The sequence below is a fragment of the Lingula anatina genome, chromosome 3, assembly GCF_051362555.1.
Source record: "Lingula anatina isolate TDL-2025a chromosome 3, LinAna3.0, whole genome shotgun sequence".
NCBI lineage: Eukaryota > Metazoa > Brachiopoda > Lingulata > Lingulida > Lingulidae > Lingula > Lingula anatina.
Genome location: NC_141769.1, coordinates 32722218 through 32742115, shown reverse-complemented (window position 1 = coordinate 32742115; position 19898 = coordinate 32722218). Strand labels below are relative to the sequence as shown.

Here is a 19898-nt window from a genome sequence, read left to right as displayed (position 1 = left end):
GGTAGAATGATAAAAAAACTTGATTTAAAGACATGGATTTTCACATAATCTAGATGGAACTATTTTGTTTGGAGCGCAAGAATTTGTGCAGCCGAATCCAAGATGGAGGATAACAAGGATTTGCAGAAAGCATGCATATTCACCTTTGTTTTGTTGTTATTTCTGAACCAAACTCAATCACAGACATCGGAGGTAAGAATCGTCAATTACCTATCGCTACCTTTAGGGTGATATTACTTAGAACACTCTGAGTTGATCACAAATCCTAAAATACTAGGACCGGCTATTTTTTTTCGATCACCATACATCATGGGTACTTTTGTAGTATACCCCCCCACCCTGTAACTTTCTGTAACTTTCACTTTTCAAACAGTTTTTTTACATTTTCTTGTTCATCTATGTCAAAGCTGTTGAAATAAAATGCTTTTGTAATTACCTGTGGACTTTTCATTAGTTTTAATCACGTTTAATCCAGCCCATTGAAATACAATGTTAGAATCTTCAATTTACACCCGCAGTCAATAACTTGCCGCGTTTTCGTTGGCTAACTCTAAGGTAATTTTATGTGAACAAGTAGCTCATAATAATTTCACAGAGGAAGTCCAAGTATACAATGTATCAATCTTATGTTCACATAAAATAAGTTAGAGTTAGCCAACGAAAACGCTGCAAGTTATTGACTGCAGATACATTGTAAATTTTCACATTGTATTTCAATGGGGTGGATTAAACGTGATTAAAACTAATAAAAAGACCACAGGTAATTACAAAAACATTTTATTTCAACAGCTTTGACATAGGTGAAAAAGACAAAGTAAAAAAATGTTTGAAAAATGAAAGTTTCAGGAAGTTACAGGGTGGGGGGGTATACTACAAAAGTACCACATCATGTACGGTACACGGGGTCTAGGCTTGCTAAAATTTTAACATTATATATATATATATATCATTTAAACGAGTCGTCTCACGAAATCATCTTTGGGTCACGCATAACTATTTTTCGACACTCATGCATTATCACCCAAATTTATTTATTTATTTATTTTTATTTTTTGCAATGTTTTACTTTTAGATCTACAGTACCTAGAATGTGTTTTGCTGTACATAAGTTAATGCTGCTTGGTTGTCATTAAGTTAGAAATTTAAATTAAATTGGAATGTCATTATATGTTGGTACTAACGATAAATATTCCACCTCATTCCAGGAAAAAGTTAGTGATTTCTTCAAGAGTGGTCACACTAATAACTGGGCAGTGCTTGTAGACACTTCCCGTTTCTGGTTCAATTATCGCCATGTTGCCAATGTTCTGTCCATCTATAGGTCTGTGAAAAGACTAGGGATTCCAGACAGGTAATATTGTCAATGTTCTCTCCATCTATAGGTCTGTGAAAAGACCGGGAATTCCAGACAGGTAATATTGTCAATGTTCTGTCCATCTATAGGTCTGTGACTGGGGATACCAGACAGGTAAAATATATCAAGGCATGTCAGGGAGCACTCAGATAAACCCATAGTATACTAGTTTGATCAATCCAACTCTGCAGGAGATTCTCCTCAATTACAATCACTGTAATGGCCTTAAATGTTTGAGTTCCTAAGGGCTACAGGCCCGTAGCCAGCAATTTCAGAGGGGGGTTCGTTTTCTGAAAAAGTGGACCTTTTACCATAAAATCCTCAAGTACATAGGTCAAATTTTACCCAGAGTGGACCTTTTCCCAGCAAAAAGGGTGGTTCTTTTGAACCACCCGAACCCCCCCCCCCCCCCCATGAATTTAAACATGGAGTAACTTTCTATATATATATAAGATGTGACAACCTATGTTTTCATATTAAACTTAACAGTGAGCCAACCTTTTAAATATCAGACATGAATTAGTTAAAGTAGTCACTAGTGGCATAATTTCATTATTGTCTATTTCAGCCAGATTATCCTGATGATAGCAGATGACATGGCATGTAATCCTAGAAATCCAAGGCCAGGTAATAGTTTTATCATTGATTATCTATCAATAAAGAGTTGAAAATAATACTAACACATGTTTTATTTTATTTGTGTGGAGTAGGAAAGATGTGGCATGTTAAAAAAAGTACAAAGTATGCCTCTTTTATTGCGATTAAACCTAGTTGAATATCGCTTTCTCAATAACAAATATAGTAAGTGTAATTTTTGACTTCATGTAACACCTAGAGACACTATCAAGTTAATAATTCCTGGAGTGTTCTTTTTGAACAGCCATACTTTTCAGTAATGCTAATATAAAACTTGCAACTTAATTTAATGTGGAGTTTATAATTCCTGTCATGTTCTACTGTTGTAGCCATGGTGTTCAACAATGCCAATATAACACTGGCAGCTCCATCTGGTGTGAAGTATTATAATTCCTGGCATGTTCTTCTGTTGTAGCTATGGTGTTCAATAATGCCAATGAACAGATCAATGTGTATGGCCATGATGTGGAAGTAGACTACAGGGGATATGAGGTACAAGTCTTTTGGTTTACATTTTGGTAAAAAGTTACTTACTAGTAGAAGTACAGCTTCGGTTTTGCTTCAGCTTCGAATACTGAACTGAACTAAAATATTTCAAAGACAGTCGGTGTTATTCTTTTGAAGTATTCTTATATCATTTTAGATAGTACTGGTATATAATGATGTCTCAGAGGAACAGTCAACCTCTTTAAGTAACCAATTTCAAGTTGGTTTCTGTGATCAGTTGTTCTTTAAATTTATGTTGTTTTGCCTTCAGGTGACGGTTGAGAACTTCATCAGAGTAATGACTGGACGGCTTCCTCCCAGCACACCGCGCTCCAAACGACTCCTCTCTGATGACAGAAGTAACATTTTAGTCTACATGACTGGTAAGTGTTGTATAATATAATATGACCAAGTAATTAGCTTATATTTGTTGCATGATTGCTTACTCGACGAGCCTTTCCCATTATCTTGTCTTTCAGAAAATAGCATAAGTTCTGTACAATTCCTTGGTTTTGGCGGATTGCAGAGAGTAGTTAGTTTACAGTGTGTTGGTATTTGTTTACAATGAAGCTTGTACAATACTGTTATATCAGCCTTTTTTCTTGCTTTTTAAATTTTTTTTCCCCAAAATTTCACCAGAAAAATTTTACTTTGCCACTGATGTACTTTAAGGTCATGGTGGTGATGGTTTCCTGAAGTTCCAAGATGCAGAAGAAATCTCCAGTATTGAGCTGGCTGACGCCTTTGAACAAATGTGGCAGAAACAGAGGTAAACACCGTAACAGTAGTCAAAAGAATAGATGAGGTGATTGGATTTGTGTATAAGTTGAATGAAGTTTGAAATTTGTTAAAATCAGTTCTAAATTATAAAGTTGCCAGATTTTTTGTAACTAGATGCATACATGTAACTAGATGAAAGAGGCACCAGAAATACCAATTTTCTTGAAATACTTTCAAAGTCACAAAGATGCTTTACTTTTTTTTTTCTAATTTGAAAGTATGTTTAGTAATTAAAAATGCTGACATATGATGGGCAGAAATGTTCTGATATATATTAGGCCACACTTTTTTATTTTTATGGATGACATCCTCTGAGTACCCCAAAATCGGTGCGAGAGGGCGAAAAAAAAAAAAAAACAGTCAAAAAAAAAAAAAAACTGCTTAAGTAAAGGATTGCTGTCAGTACACAGCTGGAAACACAAATTTAACCACAGAAACACGTATCAAACTAACAATATGTCTTTATCCATGCTCTCAAAATATTAAAGCATTGTGAATACTTCGTAGAAATGTAAAAAAAGTCATGAATTGATATACTTCATATTACCAAATCTATTTAAGGTTATTTCATGCATTCATTTGGTATAGCAATCAATAAAACAAATATCAATCAAACAGTGTGTCTTTATTTGTATTCTCAGAATATTAAAACATTTTGAACACTTCACAGAAATGTTTAAAAAATGATGCAAAGATATGCTTAATACTACCAAATCTATTAAAGGTCATTTCAGACGATGCCATTTTGTCAACTTCAACTCACACGAAGCAGCTAAACTGTCAGGTGGCCTGTCCGACCTTCAGCCCACCAAATACCTCGACGCCCTTGTCGACCCTTTTTTCGCTACAGAAAACCTGGTATTAACGTGCTGCTTTATACAGAATGTCACAGAAATGTTTCGGCCGCCGCCAGCCTTTCGCACAATTGTAAAAAGGTGATATCTCCATGCCCAATATCAATGGCATACCAATCCAAAACGATGGCGCCCGTTCTCTTTATGACTTTTATTGTTGTGTAATTTGAAAGTAATCCTAGAGATGAATTTGACAGCAAAGTGGCCGCATTTCCACGTGGCGAAAATACGCATGCGCAGAAAGCTCATTTCCTTGCAAATTCAATAACAACGTTTGCGACAACCGACTTCGTTGGGGGCTGGGGGGGGGGGCTTTTTTTTTTTTTTTTTTTTTTTTTGGAGAACGGGCGAAAATCCGTGCGCGCGCAGGATGTCATCCATAAAATTAAAAAAGTGTGGCCTTAGAATACTTTGAATGCCATGGAATGGTTCAGAAGTACTTTATTTTCTTGTAGGTATCACGAGGTGTTATTTATAATTGACACATGTCAGGCAGAATCCATGTACCAGAAGTTGTACTCCCCAAACATACTGGGTGTGGCTAGCAGCAGAGTGGGGGAGGACTCCTTGTCTGTAAGTATACTGGGCGTGGCTAGCAGCAGAGTGGGGGAGGACTCCTTGTCTGTAAGTATACTGGGCGTGGCTAGCAGCAGAGTGGGGGAAGGACTCCTTGTCTGTAAGTATACTGGGCGTGGCTAGCAGCAGAGTGAGGGAGGACTCCTTGTCTGTAAGTATACTGGGCGTGGCTAGCAGCAGAGTGGGGGAGGACTCCTTGTCTGTAAGTATACTGGGCGTGGTTAGCAGCAGAGTGGGGGAGGACTCCTTGTCTGTAAGTATACTGGGCGTGGCTAGCAGCAGAGGCGGGGAGGACTCCTTTTTAGCAAAATCACAGAATTTCGTATTTTGAAATTCAGTTTTGATGGTTTTTAATGTTTCTGCAATAAATGTCAGAGAGTTTTTTTTTTTTTTTAAATAAGCTAGGCTTATGTCTGTTTTAACTGTATATTAAATACATGATAATTTGCAAGATGCATTGAGATTTTTTCCCTTTCCCATCCATTTTTAGCTCATAGTATTTAGAACCTCTTTTGTACTTTTATGGTATAAAATATCCATCCCTGAAATATATTATCTTCTATAATAACTCTGTATTTTTCAGCACCATGTAGACTCTGCTATTGGTGTCTGTGTTATAGACAGATGTACATATTATGTTCTATAATAACTCAATACTGTATATTCCAGCACCATGTGGACTCTGCTATTGGTGTCTATGTTATAGATAGATACACATACTATGCTCTGGAGTTCTTGGAGAAAGTGACCCCAGAAAGCAAGAAAACTCTTAGTCAATTTGTAAGTAAAACAATGACAATTGTCAGGGACGGATCCAGAGATATTTTCTGGTAGTCTTCCAAATCATCTTTTTTTTGTCCATCCTCTGTTTTTTAATGCTTCTGACAAAGAAATAACTTAAATGGCGGTCAGTGTAAACTTGAAAAATTCAAACCATCTTCCAAAAGATCTAGAAAACAGCCTCTTGCCGCCCCTGATTATTACACAGTAAAACATAAATACACAGACTGGAAATATGATGTTATTGAAACTTTTTAAATATAATTCTAGTATTTGAGCTATTCAGGTTTTTCATGTACATTACTTCTGCAAATTTAGCGTAGTTAGATATTTAAATTATCAATCTGATCATAGGCACTGGTCAGATTTCAGTCCAGTCCACTTACTTTGAAGTAACCCAACACCTTAGGCTTAAAAGGGTAATTGATATACTGCTGAAACTTCTATGATCTGATGAATCTTTGTATTGACACTTCCAGTTAAAAGTGTGCCCAAAGTCTGCCTGTGTATCTACAGTGGGAGTGAGGACAGACCTGTTTCAGCGGGACCCTAAGAAAGTACTGGTGACGGATTTCTTTGGCAGTGTGAGGAATGTGGAATTGTCACCTTACACTGTGACACTGAATGACACCGCTGATGATGCTACGTCTGACAGGGAAACTTGCAGGTAACGTTATGGCGTCTCATGATTTGTTAACATTTTTATCCTTTTCCCTTTTTTTATTTGATTTTAGTTAGCAAAGAAAAATTGATTTGGGTAAGAAAACAACAAAACTAAGATATTAAGAAGAATATTAGGAAAAAATATTTGGATTGATTCAACTCAGGTTTTTACAGTTTAATCTTGGCAGAAATATTATACTATATATGTAAAATATTAAAAAAAGTTTTTACTTGGCCTAAAGCATGGGTTTTTCAGGAATTATGATTGTATATTTTAAACTTTCAAACAGACCTATTTGACCCTACCAGCAAGCTATGGTTTATCTTGCAGTGCTGATTCCTGTGCTCAGAAAAAGAAAATACAAAGGAAAAAGATGTCATATGTGGACCAGTTTCCAGTAGAACAGTTCTTAAAGAGGGTAGGTTGTTCTTTTGTTGTATATCAATGATTGTTTCAGTCACACCAAGGCAACAGAAGTAGTCACTGTATTAATGTTATGTATTGATATGTAAAATTCTGAACTGCTCATCCCATAAATGTCGATATTTAGTCTTTGTTCTTGACAAAAACTGACAAAAACCGAAAAATGTGAAAACCAAGAAATTTTTCCACATTGGTATGTGATGATGTTTATTTGTCAAGTATATTTAAATTAAGAAATGACTTTTTTTTTTCAGAGGTGATATTATTAGGAGGCATATTTGAATAGTTTAACGGGAAATATGAGTACAGAAAGCAGAGATGAGAGCAGATAAATAAAACATGAACCAGTTCTAAAGTAAGGTCAGAAGTCATGGTGCAGTTCTTGGAAAGGACGGAGTTTGAATGTAACAGATTTTCAAGTGAAAATTGAAGACTCTGTGTCAGATTCTGCTGGAAATTCTCCGTAATTTGCATGTTCAATGTCTCTGTGCTGCCCTGCTAAGTCTGTTGTCATCACATTGAGGTGAAAAGAGAGCCAACATGTTACGTGGATTTTTTATGTGCAATATTTTTATGTACAGACACAGATGTGTCTGTACATATTGCCATCACCTGCGTCTGTCGTCCCCGATGCCGATGCCGATGCCGATGGCGATGGCGATGCCGATGCCGTCGCCATGCACTTTCCTTGTAAACACGATAAGTGGAAGGCAGTTTTACTTTTCGGCTTTATATTTACAGAGCTGATGAATATTCATAAAACGCAGGTCAAGTTCGAAAATCAGCATGATCAGGCCATTTTTGTAGAAGTTATGCTGTTTTTATGTACAGACACAGATGTGTCTGTACATATTGCCATCACCTGCGTCTGTCGTCGCCGTCGTCGCCGATGCCGATGCCGATGCCGATGGCGATGCCGTCGCCGTGCACTTTCACTGTAAACACGATAAGTGGAACACAGTTTTATTTTTTGGTTTTATATTTACAGAGCTGATGAATATTCATAAAACGCAGGTCAAGTTCGAAAATCAGCATGATCGGGCCATTATTGTAGAAGTTATGCTGTTTTTTCACTTTTCAGCATATATGCAACCCTGTAAACACATTTTAAGGAAAACCGTTAGGCCTGTTGTCATGAAACTCAGAGAAGTAATCAATCTTTTTAAAACGCAGGTCAAGTCCGAAAATGGGCATGATCGGGCCACTATTTTAGTAGTTATGCTGTTTTTTCCTTTTTTCAGCATATGTGCAACACTGTAAACACAATTTAAGAAAAACAGATGGGCCAATTGTCATTAAACTCACAGGAGTGGTCAATCTTACTAAAACGCAGGTTGAGTTCGAAAATCAGCATAATCGGGCCATTATTTTAGAAGTTATGCTGTTTTTTCACATTTCCTCAGATTCAATTCTTAGGCATGTTAACAGTCTTATTATTTTACTAATAAGATACATTAAAGTGTTTGTTTGACATTTCCTGCATCTTTACAACATTGTTAGTAGATTATGTAAAAATGATGGTAAACTTGTTATCGTGTATTGTGTAATAAAGTGTCAAAAATGGAAATAAACTCATATCATTGCAGTTTGTCAGATTCAATCATTCACTATGTTCAGAATCTCAGAATGGAGGAAATTGGACATTTAACACTATTCTATTGATATTTTCCCATCTCATCAATTATCTTAGTTGATGCTATAAAAATGGCAGTAAACTGTTTATTTTGTTTTATGTTAAAAAAAGTGTTAAAAATGGAAATAAACCCATGTCAGAACAGTGCTGTCTTGTTTCACATTTCCTCAGATTCAATTCTTAGGCATGTTAACAGTCTTATTATTTAACTAATAAGACATGTAAAAGTGTTTGGTTGACATTTCCTGCATCTTTACAACATTATTAGTTGATTATGTAAAAATGATGGTAAACTTGTTATCTTGTATTGTGTAATAAAGTTTCAAAAATGGAAACAAACTCATATCATTGCAGTTTGTCAGATTTAATCATTCACTATGTTCAGAATCTCAGAATGGAGGAAATTGGACATTTAACACTGTTGTATTGATATTTTTCCCATCTCATCAATTTTCTTAGTTGATCGTATAAAAATGGCAGTAACCTGTTAATTTTGTTTTATGTTTAAAAAATTGTTAAAAATGGAAAAAAAAAAAACATTTCAGAACAGTGCTGTCTTGTTTACATTTTGGCATTTTCAAGTTGTGACTTTGAAGTTCCATGGGCCTGAAGACCTTTGCTAGTCACATTTTCTGAATATCCATGATACTAATATTTTATTATTAGAAATTGATGGTCATTATGCTGTTAAACATTATGTAATATTGCATCAAAATTTGAAAAAAATCTATTTTGGGCACTGCTCCCATGATGAGCATTTAAGAAAAACCATGTCACTTACTGTTCTCAAACAGTACAGTAAATATGTACAGATGTGTCTGTACATATTGCCATCACCTGCGTCTGTCGTCGCCGTCGTCACTGTCGCTGGTGCCGTGCACTTTCATTGTAAACACGATAAGTGGAAGGCAATTTTACTTTTTGACTGTATATTTACAGAGCTGATGAATATTCATAAAATGCAGATCAAGTTCGAAAATCAGCATGATCGGGCCACTATTTTAGTAGTTATGCTGTTTTTTCATTTTTCAGCATATATGCAACACTGTAAACACAATATAAGAAAAACAGGCCAATTGTCATTAAACTCACAGGAGTGGTCATTCCTGCTAAAACGCAGGTTGAGTTAAAAAAAACAGCATAATTGGGCCATTATTTTAAAAAAATGCCGTTTTTTCACATTTCCTCAGATTCAGTTCTTAGGCATGTTAACAGTTTCATTATTTAATTAATAAGATACGTAAAAGTGTTTGTTTGGCATTTCCTGCATCTTTACAACATTATTAGTTGATTATGTAAAAATGATGGTAAACTTGTTATCATGTATTGTGTAATAAAGTTTCAAAAATGGAAATAAACTCATATCATTGCAGTTTGTCAGATTCAATCATTCACTATGTTCAGAATCTCAGAATGGAAGAAATTGGACATTTAACACTGCTCTATTGATATTTTCCCCATCTCATCAATTTTCTTAGTTGATCATATAAAAACGGCAGTAAACTGTTAATTTTGTGTTATGTTAAAAATTATAAAAAATAAAAAAAAAACATTTCAGAACAGTGCTGTCTTGTTTACATTTTGGCATTTTCAAGTTGTGACTTGAAGTTCCATGGGCCTGAAGACCTTTGCTAGTCACATTTTCTGAATATCCATAATACTAATATTTTATTATTAAAATTGATGGTCATTATGCTGTTAAACATTATGTAATATTGCATCAAAATTTGAAAAAAAGTATTTTGGGCACTGCTGCCATGAGGACCATTATGGGAAAATCATGTTACTTATGATTGCCTTACTTTCAATAAAAGAAATACAGGACTTAAATGCAGCCTGAGTTGGAAAAGCAGTCTAATTGGCTTCTTTTTCTGGAAGTTATACATATACAAAGTGTGAACTTGTTACACATTTTACTTACATTGGTATTACCTGTTGAGCATAATTAAAATTTGATGTTGAATTTGCAGTTTAACATAATGTACTTTTGCATCAGAATTGACAGTAGCCTATTTTGTGCATAGTTATTTCCTGTTTTTTGTCTGTACATTTGACAGCTTTGCTGCCTTGTTTCACTTTTCAGCATATTTGCAACCTTGTAAACACATTTTAAGGAAAACCGTTAGGCCTGTTGTCATGAGACTCACAGGAGTAATCAATCTTACTAAAACGCAGGTCAAGTTCGAAAATCAGCATGATCGGGCCACTATTTTAGTAGTTATGCAGTTTTTTCATTGTTCAGCATATATGCAACACTGTAAACACAATATAAGAAAAACAGAAAGCTCAATTGTCATTAAACTCACAGGAATGGTCAGTCTTACTAAAACGCAGGTTGAGTTCGAAAATCAGCATAATCGGGGCATTATTTTAGAAGTTATGCTGTTTTTTCACATTTCCTCAGATTTCCTCAGATTTAATTCTTAGGCATGTTAATAGCCTTATTATTTAAGTAATAAGATACATAAAAGTGTTTGTTTGACATTTCCTGCATCTTTACAACATTGTTAGTTGATTATGTAAAAATGATGGTAAACTTGTTATTGTGTATTGTGTAATAAAGTGTCAAAAATGGAAATAAACTCATATCATTGCAGTTTGTCAGATTCAATAATTCAGTATGTTCAGAATCTCAGAATGGAAGAAATTGGACATTTAACACTGTTCTATTCATATTTTTCACATCTCATCAATTTTCTTAGTTGATCTTATAAAAATGGCAGTAACCTATTAATTTTGTTTTATGTTAAAAAAGTGTTAAAAATGGAAATAAACCCATTTCAGAACAGTGCAGTCTTGTTTACATTTTGGCATTTTTAAGGTGTTACTTTGAAGTTCCATCGGCCTAAAAACCTTTGTTAGTCACGTTTACTATTTGTCCATGATACTAATATTTTATTATTAAAAATTGATGGTCATTATGCTGTTAAACATTATGTAATATTGCATCAAAAATTGAAAAAAAACTATTTTGGGCACTGCTCCCATGATGACCATTTAAGAAAAACCATGTCACTTACTGTTCTCAAACAGTACAGTTAGTATGTACAGATGTGTCTGTACATATTGCCATCACCTGCGTCTGTCGTCGCCGTCGTTGCCGTCACTGTTGCTGTCGCCGGCGCCATGCACTTTCATTGTAAACACGATAAGTGGAAGGCAGTTTTACTTTTTGGCTCTATATTTACATAGCTGATGAATATTCATAAAATGCAGGTCAAGTTCGAAAATCGGCATGATGGGGCCATTAATGTAGAAGTTATGCTGTTTTTTCACTTTTCAGCATATATGCAACACTGGAAAAAAAAAAACATTTCAGAACAGTGCTGTCTCGTTTACATTTTGGCATTTTCAAATTGTGACTTTGAAGTTCCATGGGCCTGAAGACCTTTGCTAGTCACATTTTCTGAATATCCATAATACTAATATTTTATTATTAAAGTTGATGGTCATTATGCTGTTAAACATTATGTAATATTGCATCAAAATTTGAAAAAAAAAACTATTTTGGGCACTGCTCCCATGATGACCATTTAAGAAAAACCATGTCATTTACTGTTCTCAAACTTACAGGAAAGAAACATGGGAGCTTCAGTAGGAAATATAGTCTGTTTGGTAATTCTTACTGCCAGTTAAACAGTTATTTTGTGAAAATTTAATTTTTCACATATTGGCATTTTCAAGGTGTGACTTTGAAGTTCCACGGGCTTGAAGACCCATGCTAGTCACATTTTCTGAAAATCCATGATATGTATATTTCATTATTAAAAATTGACGGTCATTATGCTGTTAACCATTATGTAATATGGCATCAGAATAGAAGAAAACACAATTTTGGGTGCTGCTGCCATGATGACCATTATGGGAAAACCATGTTACTTATGATTGCCAAACTTTCAAAAAAGAAATACAGGACTAAAATGCAGTCTGAGTTGGAAAAGCATTCTACGTGACTTCTTTTTCTGGAAGTTATATATTTTCAAAGTGTAAACTTGTCACATATTTTAATTACATTGGTATTACCTGTTGAGGATAATTAAAATTTGATGTTGAATTTGCAGTTTAACATAATGTATTTTTGCATCAGAATTGACAGTAGCCTATTTTGTGCATAGTTATTTCCTGTTTTTTGTCTGTACATTTGACAGCTTTGCTGCCTTGTTATAACAAAACTATGTAAAGAAAAGTGTCTCTTTTTAATCATATTTTACTACAGGTTGTTGAATTGCTCATGAACCTGGAACGGTGACCAGGACAATTATATTCAGTATTACAGTGAACCAAATATGAAGACAATACGATCACATGATTTGCGTAGGATAATTAATTTAAAGCATAATCTATGCACTTGGCTTCTGGGAGCTTTTTCACTTGTTTTGCGTGCGTTCGGCCGCACACGTAAGTTAATCACTCCTTATCTGCTCGAGGAGGCCCGTCATTCAGCTAATCTGATTGTACTCAGCGAGAGTCACTGCAGAGTTGGATCTATCTGCGTAGAAAGATATTTTCATTTGGAACACCCTAAGATAAGGATGTCCGGGTACTCATAGGTGTACTTGGTTCAGACTGATTATTTTCTGTATAATTTAAATAGCTTTTCTTATTCAGATCAGTAGCATATAACCAGAGAGTCTGATAGAACTTACCTCAGGTCGTACATGTACAAAGTGATAAATGTGAACCAAAAATAAGGACCTGAGAAATGGAAAATGAAGGGGATATATTAAGGGAAAAACTTTTTGTATCAGGTTACCCACATTATGTCATTCTAATCCATCTCAACTCTGAAAACGCAAATAAATTTATTGCCCTATTAACAACCTCTCCATATTTTATTTAAGAAAAAAAATTGCTTCTTACTTTACTTTTGCATGACCAGCTGTCCGATTTCCTAACGTCGATGATGTCTAAGTGTTGAGGAAAAAAAGTTATGTGGCATCTTACTTTAACCTTGAAATCGGATTCCTTGAAGTGATAAAAATGTTTTGACGTGGAATACGCAGAATAAGATGAGTATCTTTTATGAACTTGAATTGACTCGGTTTAGGTAAATAATAACCGTCTTTACCAGAAATTACCAGAAAAAGAGATGTCTATCTTCCTTGGAAGGGAATTTGATATCACCATTCGTCGTGGTTTTTATCATAATAAGGCCAACCTTTTCAATCTTTTTCCTCCGTGAAATAAGAATTAAGTCCAAAGCTACACTCACTGTTTAACGGTATTTTTGTTGGACTGTTAAGTAGATAGATAGTTTTGGTATTTTGCCTATTTAACACACAATATCCTCATAAAATGCACACGGAGGAACTGCATAGCTGGGCTTTAATTTCTTCATCCCAAATGTGCCTAAGAAGAATAGCACGGGTGCAACGATTTTAGTGTGCAACGTCCCCTGTGAGAATTTGTCTCATTTAACGCTGACTTACGGTTCTCAATCTGACCTGGAACATAATGTTTTTCTCTTTTCATGAAAATGTGCTTAATCTGTTCTAGGACATTCTGAAGGACTTCCCAAAAACAGTTCTCAAACTGTTACATTCATTACAGAACAACATTAGAACTGTAAAAAAAAATACACCAAATGTTCTAGAATAGATTGAGAACCGTAAGTGAACGTTAAATGAGACAATTTTTCACAGGCATATATAGGGCGGTCCCCTTTGAGAGAGCAGACACCCGGCACTGCACTTAAAACGTTACTTTTGGACCAGGAAGTATATTAACTTGGAACTCATCGGTGGAAGAGATATCTGATTATTTCATTTCTACCCCTGGAGCCGTGATCTGAAAAAAAAAATCCTCAAGTAACATAAAACATAAAATTTAAGAAGAATGGTCTCTGTTAAACGTTGCCCTTGTTGCTTTAATAGACCGTGGTGGCCCGACCTGGAGAAAACCTGGGAGTCGTCTGCAGTGAAATTGTCAGAATTTCTTCTTCCTAGAAAGATGAAGAAGATTTATTTCTTGGAAAACTACACGTGTTACACCTACCCGTACTAGACAGTGTGCTACTGTATCTGTTCACGGTTCAGCTGCACCCGGAGCTGGAGAGGGGATTACACGCTTGTATTTAATTAACCAGTACCGCCAACGTATTCTATATATTTTTAGGACGGACCTCCATTGTTTGCAGTCTACAGATGTTATATTTATCAATAAGACGTTCGACATAACTACGCATTTAGAGTATTGATATTTCTGCAACACTGAATTAAAGCTCGGTTTGTGGTTTAGTACCCAAGGTTCCAGATTTCAGTATTGCCAGCTCGATCTTGATTTCATATATAACCCATATCAGCAATACTGTAAAAGCTACCACATCATGAAAAGTTATAGTGAGGAAGCTAGCTTTATAGTGCCCTGACACTCAGGGCATGGTTAAGTCGAGGTTGCAGTAATGCTGGCGTACCTCCGTCAAACAGATTTAAATCACTGACCAACAAAGGTCCTCGAGCTCATCACAAACAACCTCAATAGGGCCCAGTTTCATGGTTGCTGGATTGCGCATTCCTTTGGATAACACTGTCCACTGGGTAGGATTGTTATCGTTTGGACAGACATCTTGAGGATGGCAGCCATTTTAACCAATGGATAGCAAAGCAGTATATAACATTCCTTATGTAATTATTACGAAATAAAATCAGGATGCAAAATAAAAAAAAAGTTGAAATAAAAATTTTATTGATATGCAACATGCTGGTGTATCTTGGCGGTTAAGAAGATAGCCACGTTTCCCTCCCCCCACTCGCATACTTAATGCCAATGATAAACGTAATAACGGGTACCGGAGAAGATCAGCATTGGTCAGAATTGTGCCGGAAGTGACGTGCAGTGGTGTTAGAAGCGAAGCTGAGTGATCATTTTAACATAGAGGTGAACGGCAGTGAAGACGGGTTGTCGGAGGAAAAAGAAGTTTTCTAAACAACATGGTAAGATAACTCTCCTTTTTTACGCATTTTGGGCAGAGAATACTTGTAGAAATAATAGACGCTTGATATGAAAACGTGACACGGAACTTGAAGGTGCAAAATCGTGCTTAATTTGCGGTCAACTTGTTTAGAAATAAATGCTGCGTCGACCGCCAGCGCGACAAAAAGCGTAAAGGGGAAATAGTTCCCGGGAGTCTATAAATCGTTGTCATGTGGAAATTTGGCATTAATATAATCCGATATGTCCATATCTAAGTATTTTTGGGTGTTTTATGGTATGGGCTGCAATTACAACGATGTTTTAGAGGTCTTGAAGGACCTTGTGAAAACCAGGAAGTAGTTCGTAACTAACAAGTGGAATGTACCGATCTCCGACTGCTGTGCACAGCTGTATCTTTTTTTCAATATATTGACGAATTTTTAGATCTTTATATGTCCATCTGGCATGAAATTCCACACACATGATCACACTGATACACCTTTTACACTGGGGAAGGCGCTAATCAGTGACAAATGCCAAGACAAAGGTGACAAATATACAATAAAGTGCAATGCATTCACAGGACAAATAAAACATTTCACTGACAAGATCTTCCCAAAAAGACGGAAAGAGAATTCAGGTGAGCTGACAGGTAATTAAGACTAGCTCAAAGTACTAATAATTGACATTATTATGCAATACTCAGTTGGTAAAACGATTCTCACAGGTAGATAAGATGTAACATGACCAATTTCTATAGGCTAATGAATGCCAGCCTGAGGAAAATGATTGCCAGTCTCTTTTGTCAGTGATTTTTAACTCAGATAAGAGGCTGTCAGAATGTCACCTTTGTCTTGGCATTCGTCACTGATTTAAACCTACCCCAGTGTAAAAGGTGTATCAGTGTGATCATGTGTGTGGAATTTCATGCCAGATGGACATATAAAGATCTAAAAATTCGTCAATATATTGAAAAAAAAAGATACAGCTGTGCACAGCAGTCGGAGATCGGTACATTGCACTTGTTAGTTACGAACTACTTCCTGGTTTTCACAAGGTCCTTCAAGACCTCTAAAACATCGTTGTAGTTGCAGCCCATACCATAAAACACCCAAAAATACTTAGATATGGACATATCGGATTATATTAATGCCAAATTTCCACATGACAACGATTTATAGACTCCCGGGAATTATTTCCCCTTTACGCTTTTTGTCGCGCTGGCGGTCGACGCAGCATTTATTTCTAAACAAATTGACCGCAAATTAAGCACGATTTTGCACCTTCAAGTTCCGTGTCACGTTTTCATATCATGCGTCTATTATTTCTACAAGTATTCTCTGCCCAAAATGCGTAAAAAAGGAGAGTTATCTTACCATGTTGTTTAGAAAACTTCTTTTTCTTCTGACAACCCGTCTTCACTACCGTTCACCTCTATGTTAAAATGACCACTCAGCTTCGCTTCTAACACCCCTGCACGTCACTTCCGGCACAATTCTGACCAATGCTGATCTTCTCCGGTTCCCTTTATTATCCAGGTTATTTGAAATAAGACGCTTGTTCTAGTTACATCTGACACAGTGGTATATACATGTATATATATATAAGGCGTGCCTGGCTCCGGGTCTTCGTCATTTCAGCGACACATTTAACCACTATGAAGATCATACTGGTTGTTTTGGTCATCTTTTTCTTCTTTGGTAAGTCCTCTCCCTTTTTTCTATTAGCGAATATGAGTGGGGAAGTTTTCGAAATTAATTTGATTATCAACTAATAAGCCTAAATATGATGAATTTGCCATGACTGCATGTTTTACCGATATTCAATCGACTAAGTTTTTTTTTCCATTTTTTAAACATGGCATAAAATGATAAAGCAATGTCGTTCCGACACTGTACCAACACGAACGGCTAATAGATGTCCTTGGATCACATTTTTACAGTTTTGTCTTGTAAAAGTTTTTTTTTTTTTTCAAATATAGCTCAATGTATTATGATTAAGTCTGACTTTCCAGCTGTCACGGATGCTCACATCTCGTGCTTTGACCCACGTAGCCGGGCTGGCAGTTATGTATATGGCCCAGACAGATACTGTGAGTGCACCAACGTGGTCAAGGTGCTCTGTCCCAAAGCGTACACACAGACTAGGAACTGGAAAAAAGGGACTAAAGTAAGTCCCCCCTTTATCTACCTTTTTTTTAATATGAGATATTATGTCTGACTCCATTGGCGAAAACAGATACCAATACTTTTTGGATTCATCATCACTTTTCATTTATCTCTTCGGCTCTTTCATTTGTTCCCCTTCGTTCTTTTGTTAATGCAATGCGTTTCGGGTTAAACCTTATATAATTAAATTTCGTCAAGGTATGGAAGACGTTTTGGGGCATGCGCCGTACCAGTGGCATTGATCAGTTCACTGCTATCGCAACGTTTCCTGGTCGCCACTATTTTGGCCACGCTGCCATATTCGATTCTTTCACTGATGAGGGGATCATGGTAAGAGCTACAGTTTGCTTTTTTCAGACGTGATTAAACTTAAAACGGTCTACCGTCTGTTAAAGCCCCCTTAACTGTTGCGGGTTGATTTTGATAAAAAGTTCAGGATATTTTAGAAATGGACCAACTTAGACTCAATAAGATTTCAATTAAATTCTGATGTGATGTGAGTGATTTATTGATGTGGTATGATATGATAGATTGATTGATTGAGCTGCATTGGGTCTGCACTGTGTGAATGATTTTTCTTTTATTTTTGTATTAATTGTATATAATAATACTCGTTCTACGAGTATTGGCTAGAAATAAGAACACCAAAGTATACTCTGCAGTGCCCTCTACTGCACTTCAGACCAAAATGACCATCTATCTATCTAGAGACATATCTGTGAATACAAAATTGGGCCAATTTCCTATAAAATCCTGTAGGATCTAATAGGATCCTATGGGACTTTTTCGTAAGGGAGTTCTGCCTCTCATACGCCTCCTCACGCGTCTGGTCGAATGGAGTCGAGATTTAATTACTGTGATCCTTCAGGGACGACGCGTGGGGAGGCGTGTGAGAAGCGGAGAGGCCATGACAGGTTTAAGCGGTCTTCCTTTCATGTAGGTCCGCCATTTTTATGCCGTGGGCCAGTTAGCACTTGGACTTTCTTATTCTAAACGGGGCCTTAGAATTATTAACATAATGGTAGTATTTGTTTGATTAAAATTTGCGTCTATAGCACAATACCTCTTAGGTCTGTTTATGTGAATGAGTGGGGGGGGGGGGGGGGGGGGGGGGCACGTTCTCCGTGTGCTTTTCTGGGCTCCGTAACTCGAGATTCGTCTCTATTCCATAACTCGGGATTTACTCGCCCCATAGCCTCTAAATGAAAGGTGATATCGCTATCGCAGTTCGCGATGCTTTCGAGTTACGGAGCCCAGGGCTCCGTATCTCGAAAGGTTCGCTATGTTCCGCACGTGCTTTAGTGTCTCGATTTCATAACCGATGCTATTTCGAGATACGGGGCCATGGAATCGAGACGCACTTGCACGGATACAGTGCTAGGATACAGTGAATAATGCGTGCAACAATAACAAGAGACTTTTTAATTTTTACCACTGTAATGATAGTTAGGCTGAGGTATCTGGTTTCTTTCTAGGTGTGGGACCAGTGGTGCCACCGTGGTCAGATGACGTCAAGAATAATAAAATACAGCAAACACAAAAAGTACCCTTTCTACACCATTAAAGTCTGATATGCCTGGTCTCAAACCCAGCTACAGTCCTGGTGTTTTTTCTAAATGTCAGACTTTTAATAAAAGAATAATAAAAGTTTACAAAAAGTGACATTAAAATGTTTGCTATGAAAATAAATATCAATTTTGAGAGACATACTTTGAACCCAACTGAATCTTTTGAATTAGAATAAATGCTGTATTCTCTGATAGATACTGCATTCCGTTTGTTTTCAAAAAAAAAAAAATAATAATAATAATAAAAATAATAATAATAAAAAAATAAAATAAATAAATAAAAATAAATAAATAAAATAATAAAATAATAATAATAATAATATATTCGTACGGGCCTACTTTGCTGCGTGATTAAAGATTCTTCTTTCTCGATCATATCGAAGAGCGGACATTTGAAAAGTAACGTACCATAATGTTTTCCACTTACATCATTTATCATTAACTATTTTTGGACGATTAATTGATTTTGTTGATGTATTTCCTTTTATTCCATAACTGTTTATCCCCTCCATTTAAATGTCTTCTTAATAACAGATGAGGATGTAGCTGAATATGTCATCCGCAAATATTGGTCTTACTGTTATACTTATTGAATAATTTATTTTTAAACTGTAAGAAAAATTGGTGACGCAGGATTTCAAAAGACGACAGCTGGCTAAACAGATAAATTAGAGTGCGTAAGGGTACAGTTGTAAATGCAAAGTGATTGCCTTTAACCATCTGTTCCCCGAACTTGAGGGAAATGGATCATTTTGCTTGCAATTTATTTTCTAAAGGATATCTTTTGGTAATCATTTAGCTGCTCGCTGTCATTCTAAATCGGTCAATCAAGTATTGTTCATACATTGATTTTTTTCTAGTTCTAAAGGTATTGTCTACGTCAATACATTGCACCTGACATCAAAAATATTTAAGTCAAAAGATTGTAGGCGCCCCTGTGGCACAGAATGGCATAAACAAAATTAGAAAATTTCAATAGTAAAAAAATTTCACTAGTAATCTTTCAGATAAAGAAGTCTATTCTTCTTCTTCAGTGACATGCTTTTTATTAGTCTCTTGTTTAC

At 36.0% G+C, this 19898-nt stretch overlaps 2 protein-coding genes across 2 annotated transcripts; both read left to right on the top strand.

Annotated features, from left to right (window-relative positions):
• Positions 1-21: 21 nt before the first annotated feature.
• On the top strand, positions 22-13006 carry LOC106175128 (GPI-anchor transamidase-like). Its single transcript, XM_087009454.1, has 11 exons — positions 22-192; positions 1206-1351; positions 1923-1981; positions 2406-2482; positions 2748-2859; positions 3149-3245; positions 4566-4683; positions 5356-5466; positions 5946-6133; positions 6461-6548; positions 6808-13006. Exons 1-11 carry the CDS (start codon positions 103-105, stop codon positions 6811-6813), a joined length of 1092 nt encoding a protein of 363 aa, XP_086865580.1. The 5' UTR covers positions 22-102; the 3' UTR covers positions 6814-13006.
• Positions 13007-15102: 2096 nt separating this feature from the next.
• LOC147763254 (domesticated amidase effector 2-like) lies at positions 15103-19028 on the top strand. The gene is made up of 5 exons (XM_087009459.1): positions 15103-15118; positions 16637-16798; positions 17113-17267; positions 17465-17596; positions 18742-19028. The coding sequence occupies exons 2-5, from the start codon at positions 16690-16692 to the stop codon at positions 18835-18837; spliced, it is 492 nt and encodes a 163-aa protein (XP_086865585.1). The 5' UTR covers positions 15103-15118; positions 16637-16689; the 3' UTR covers positions 18838-19028.
• Positions 19029-19898: the final 870 nt, after the last annotated feature.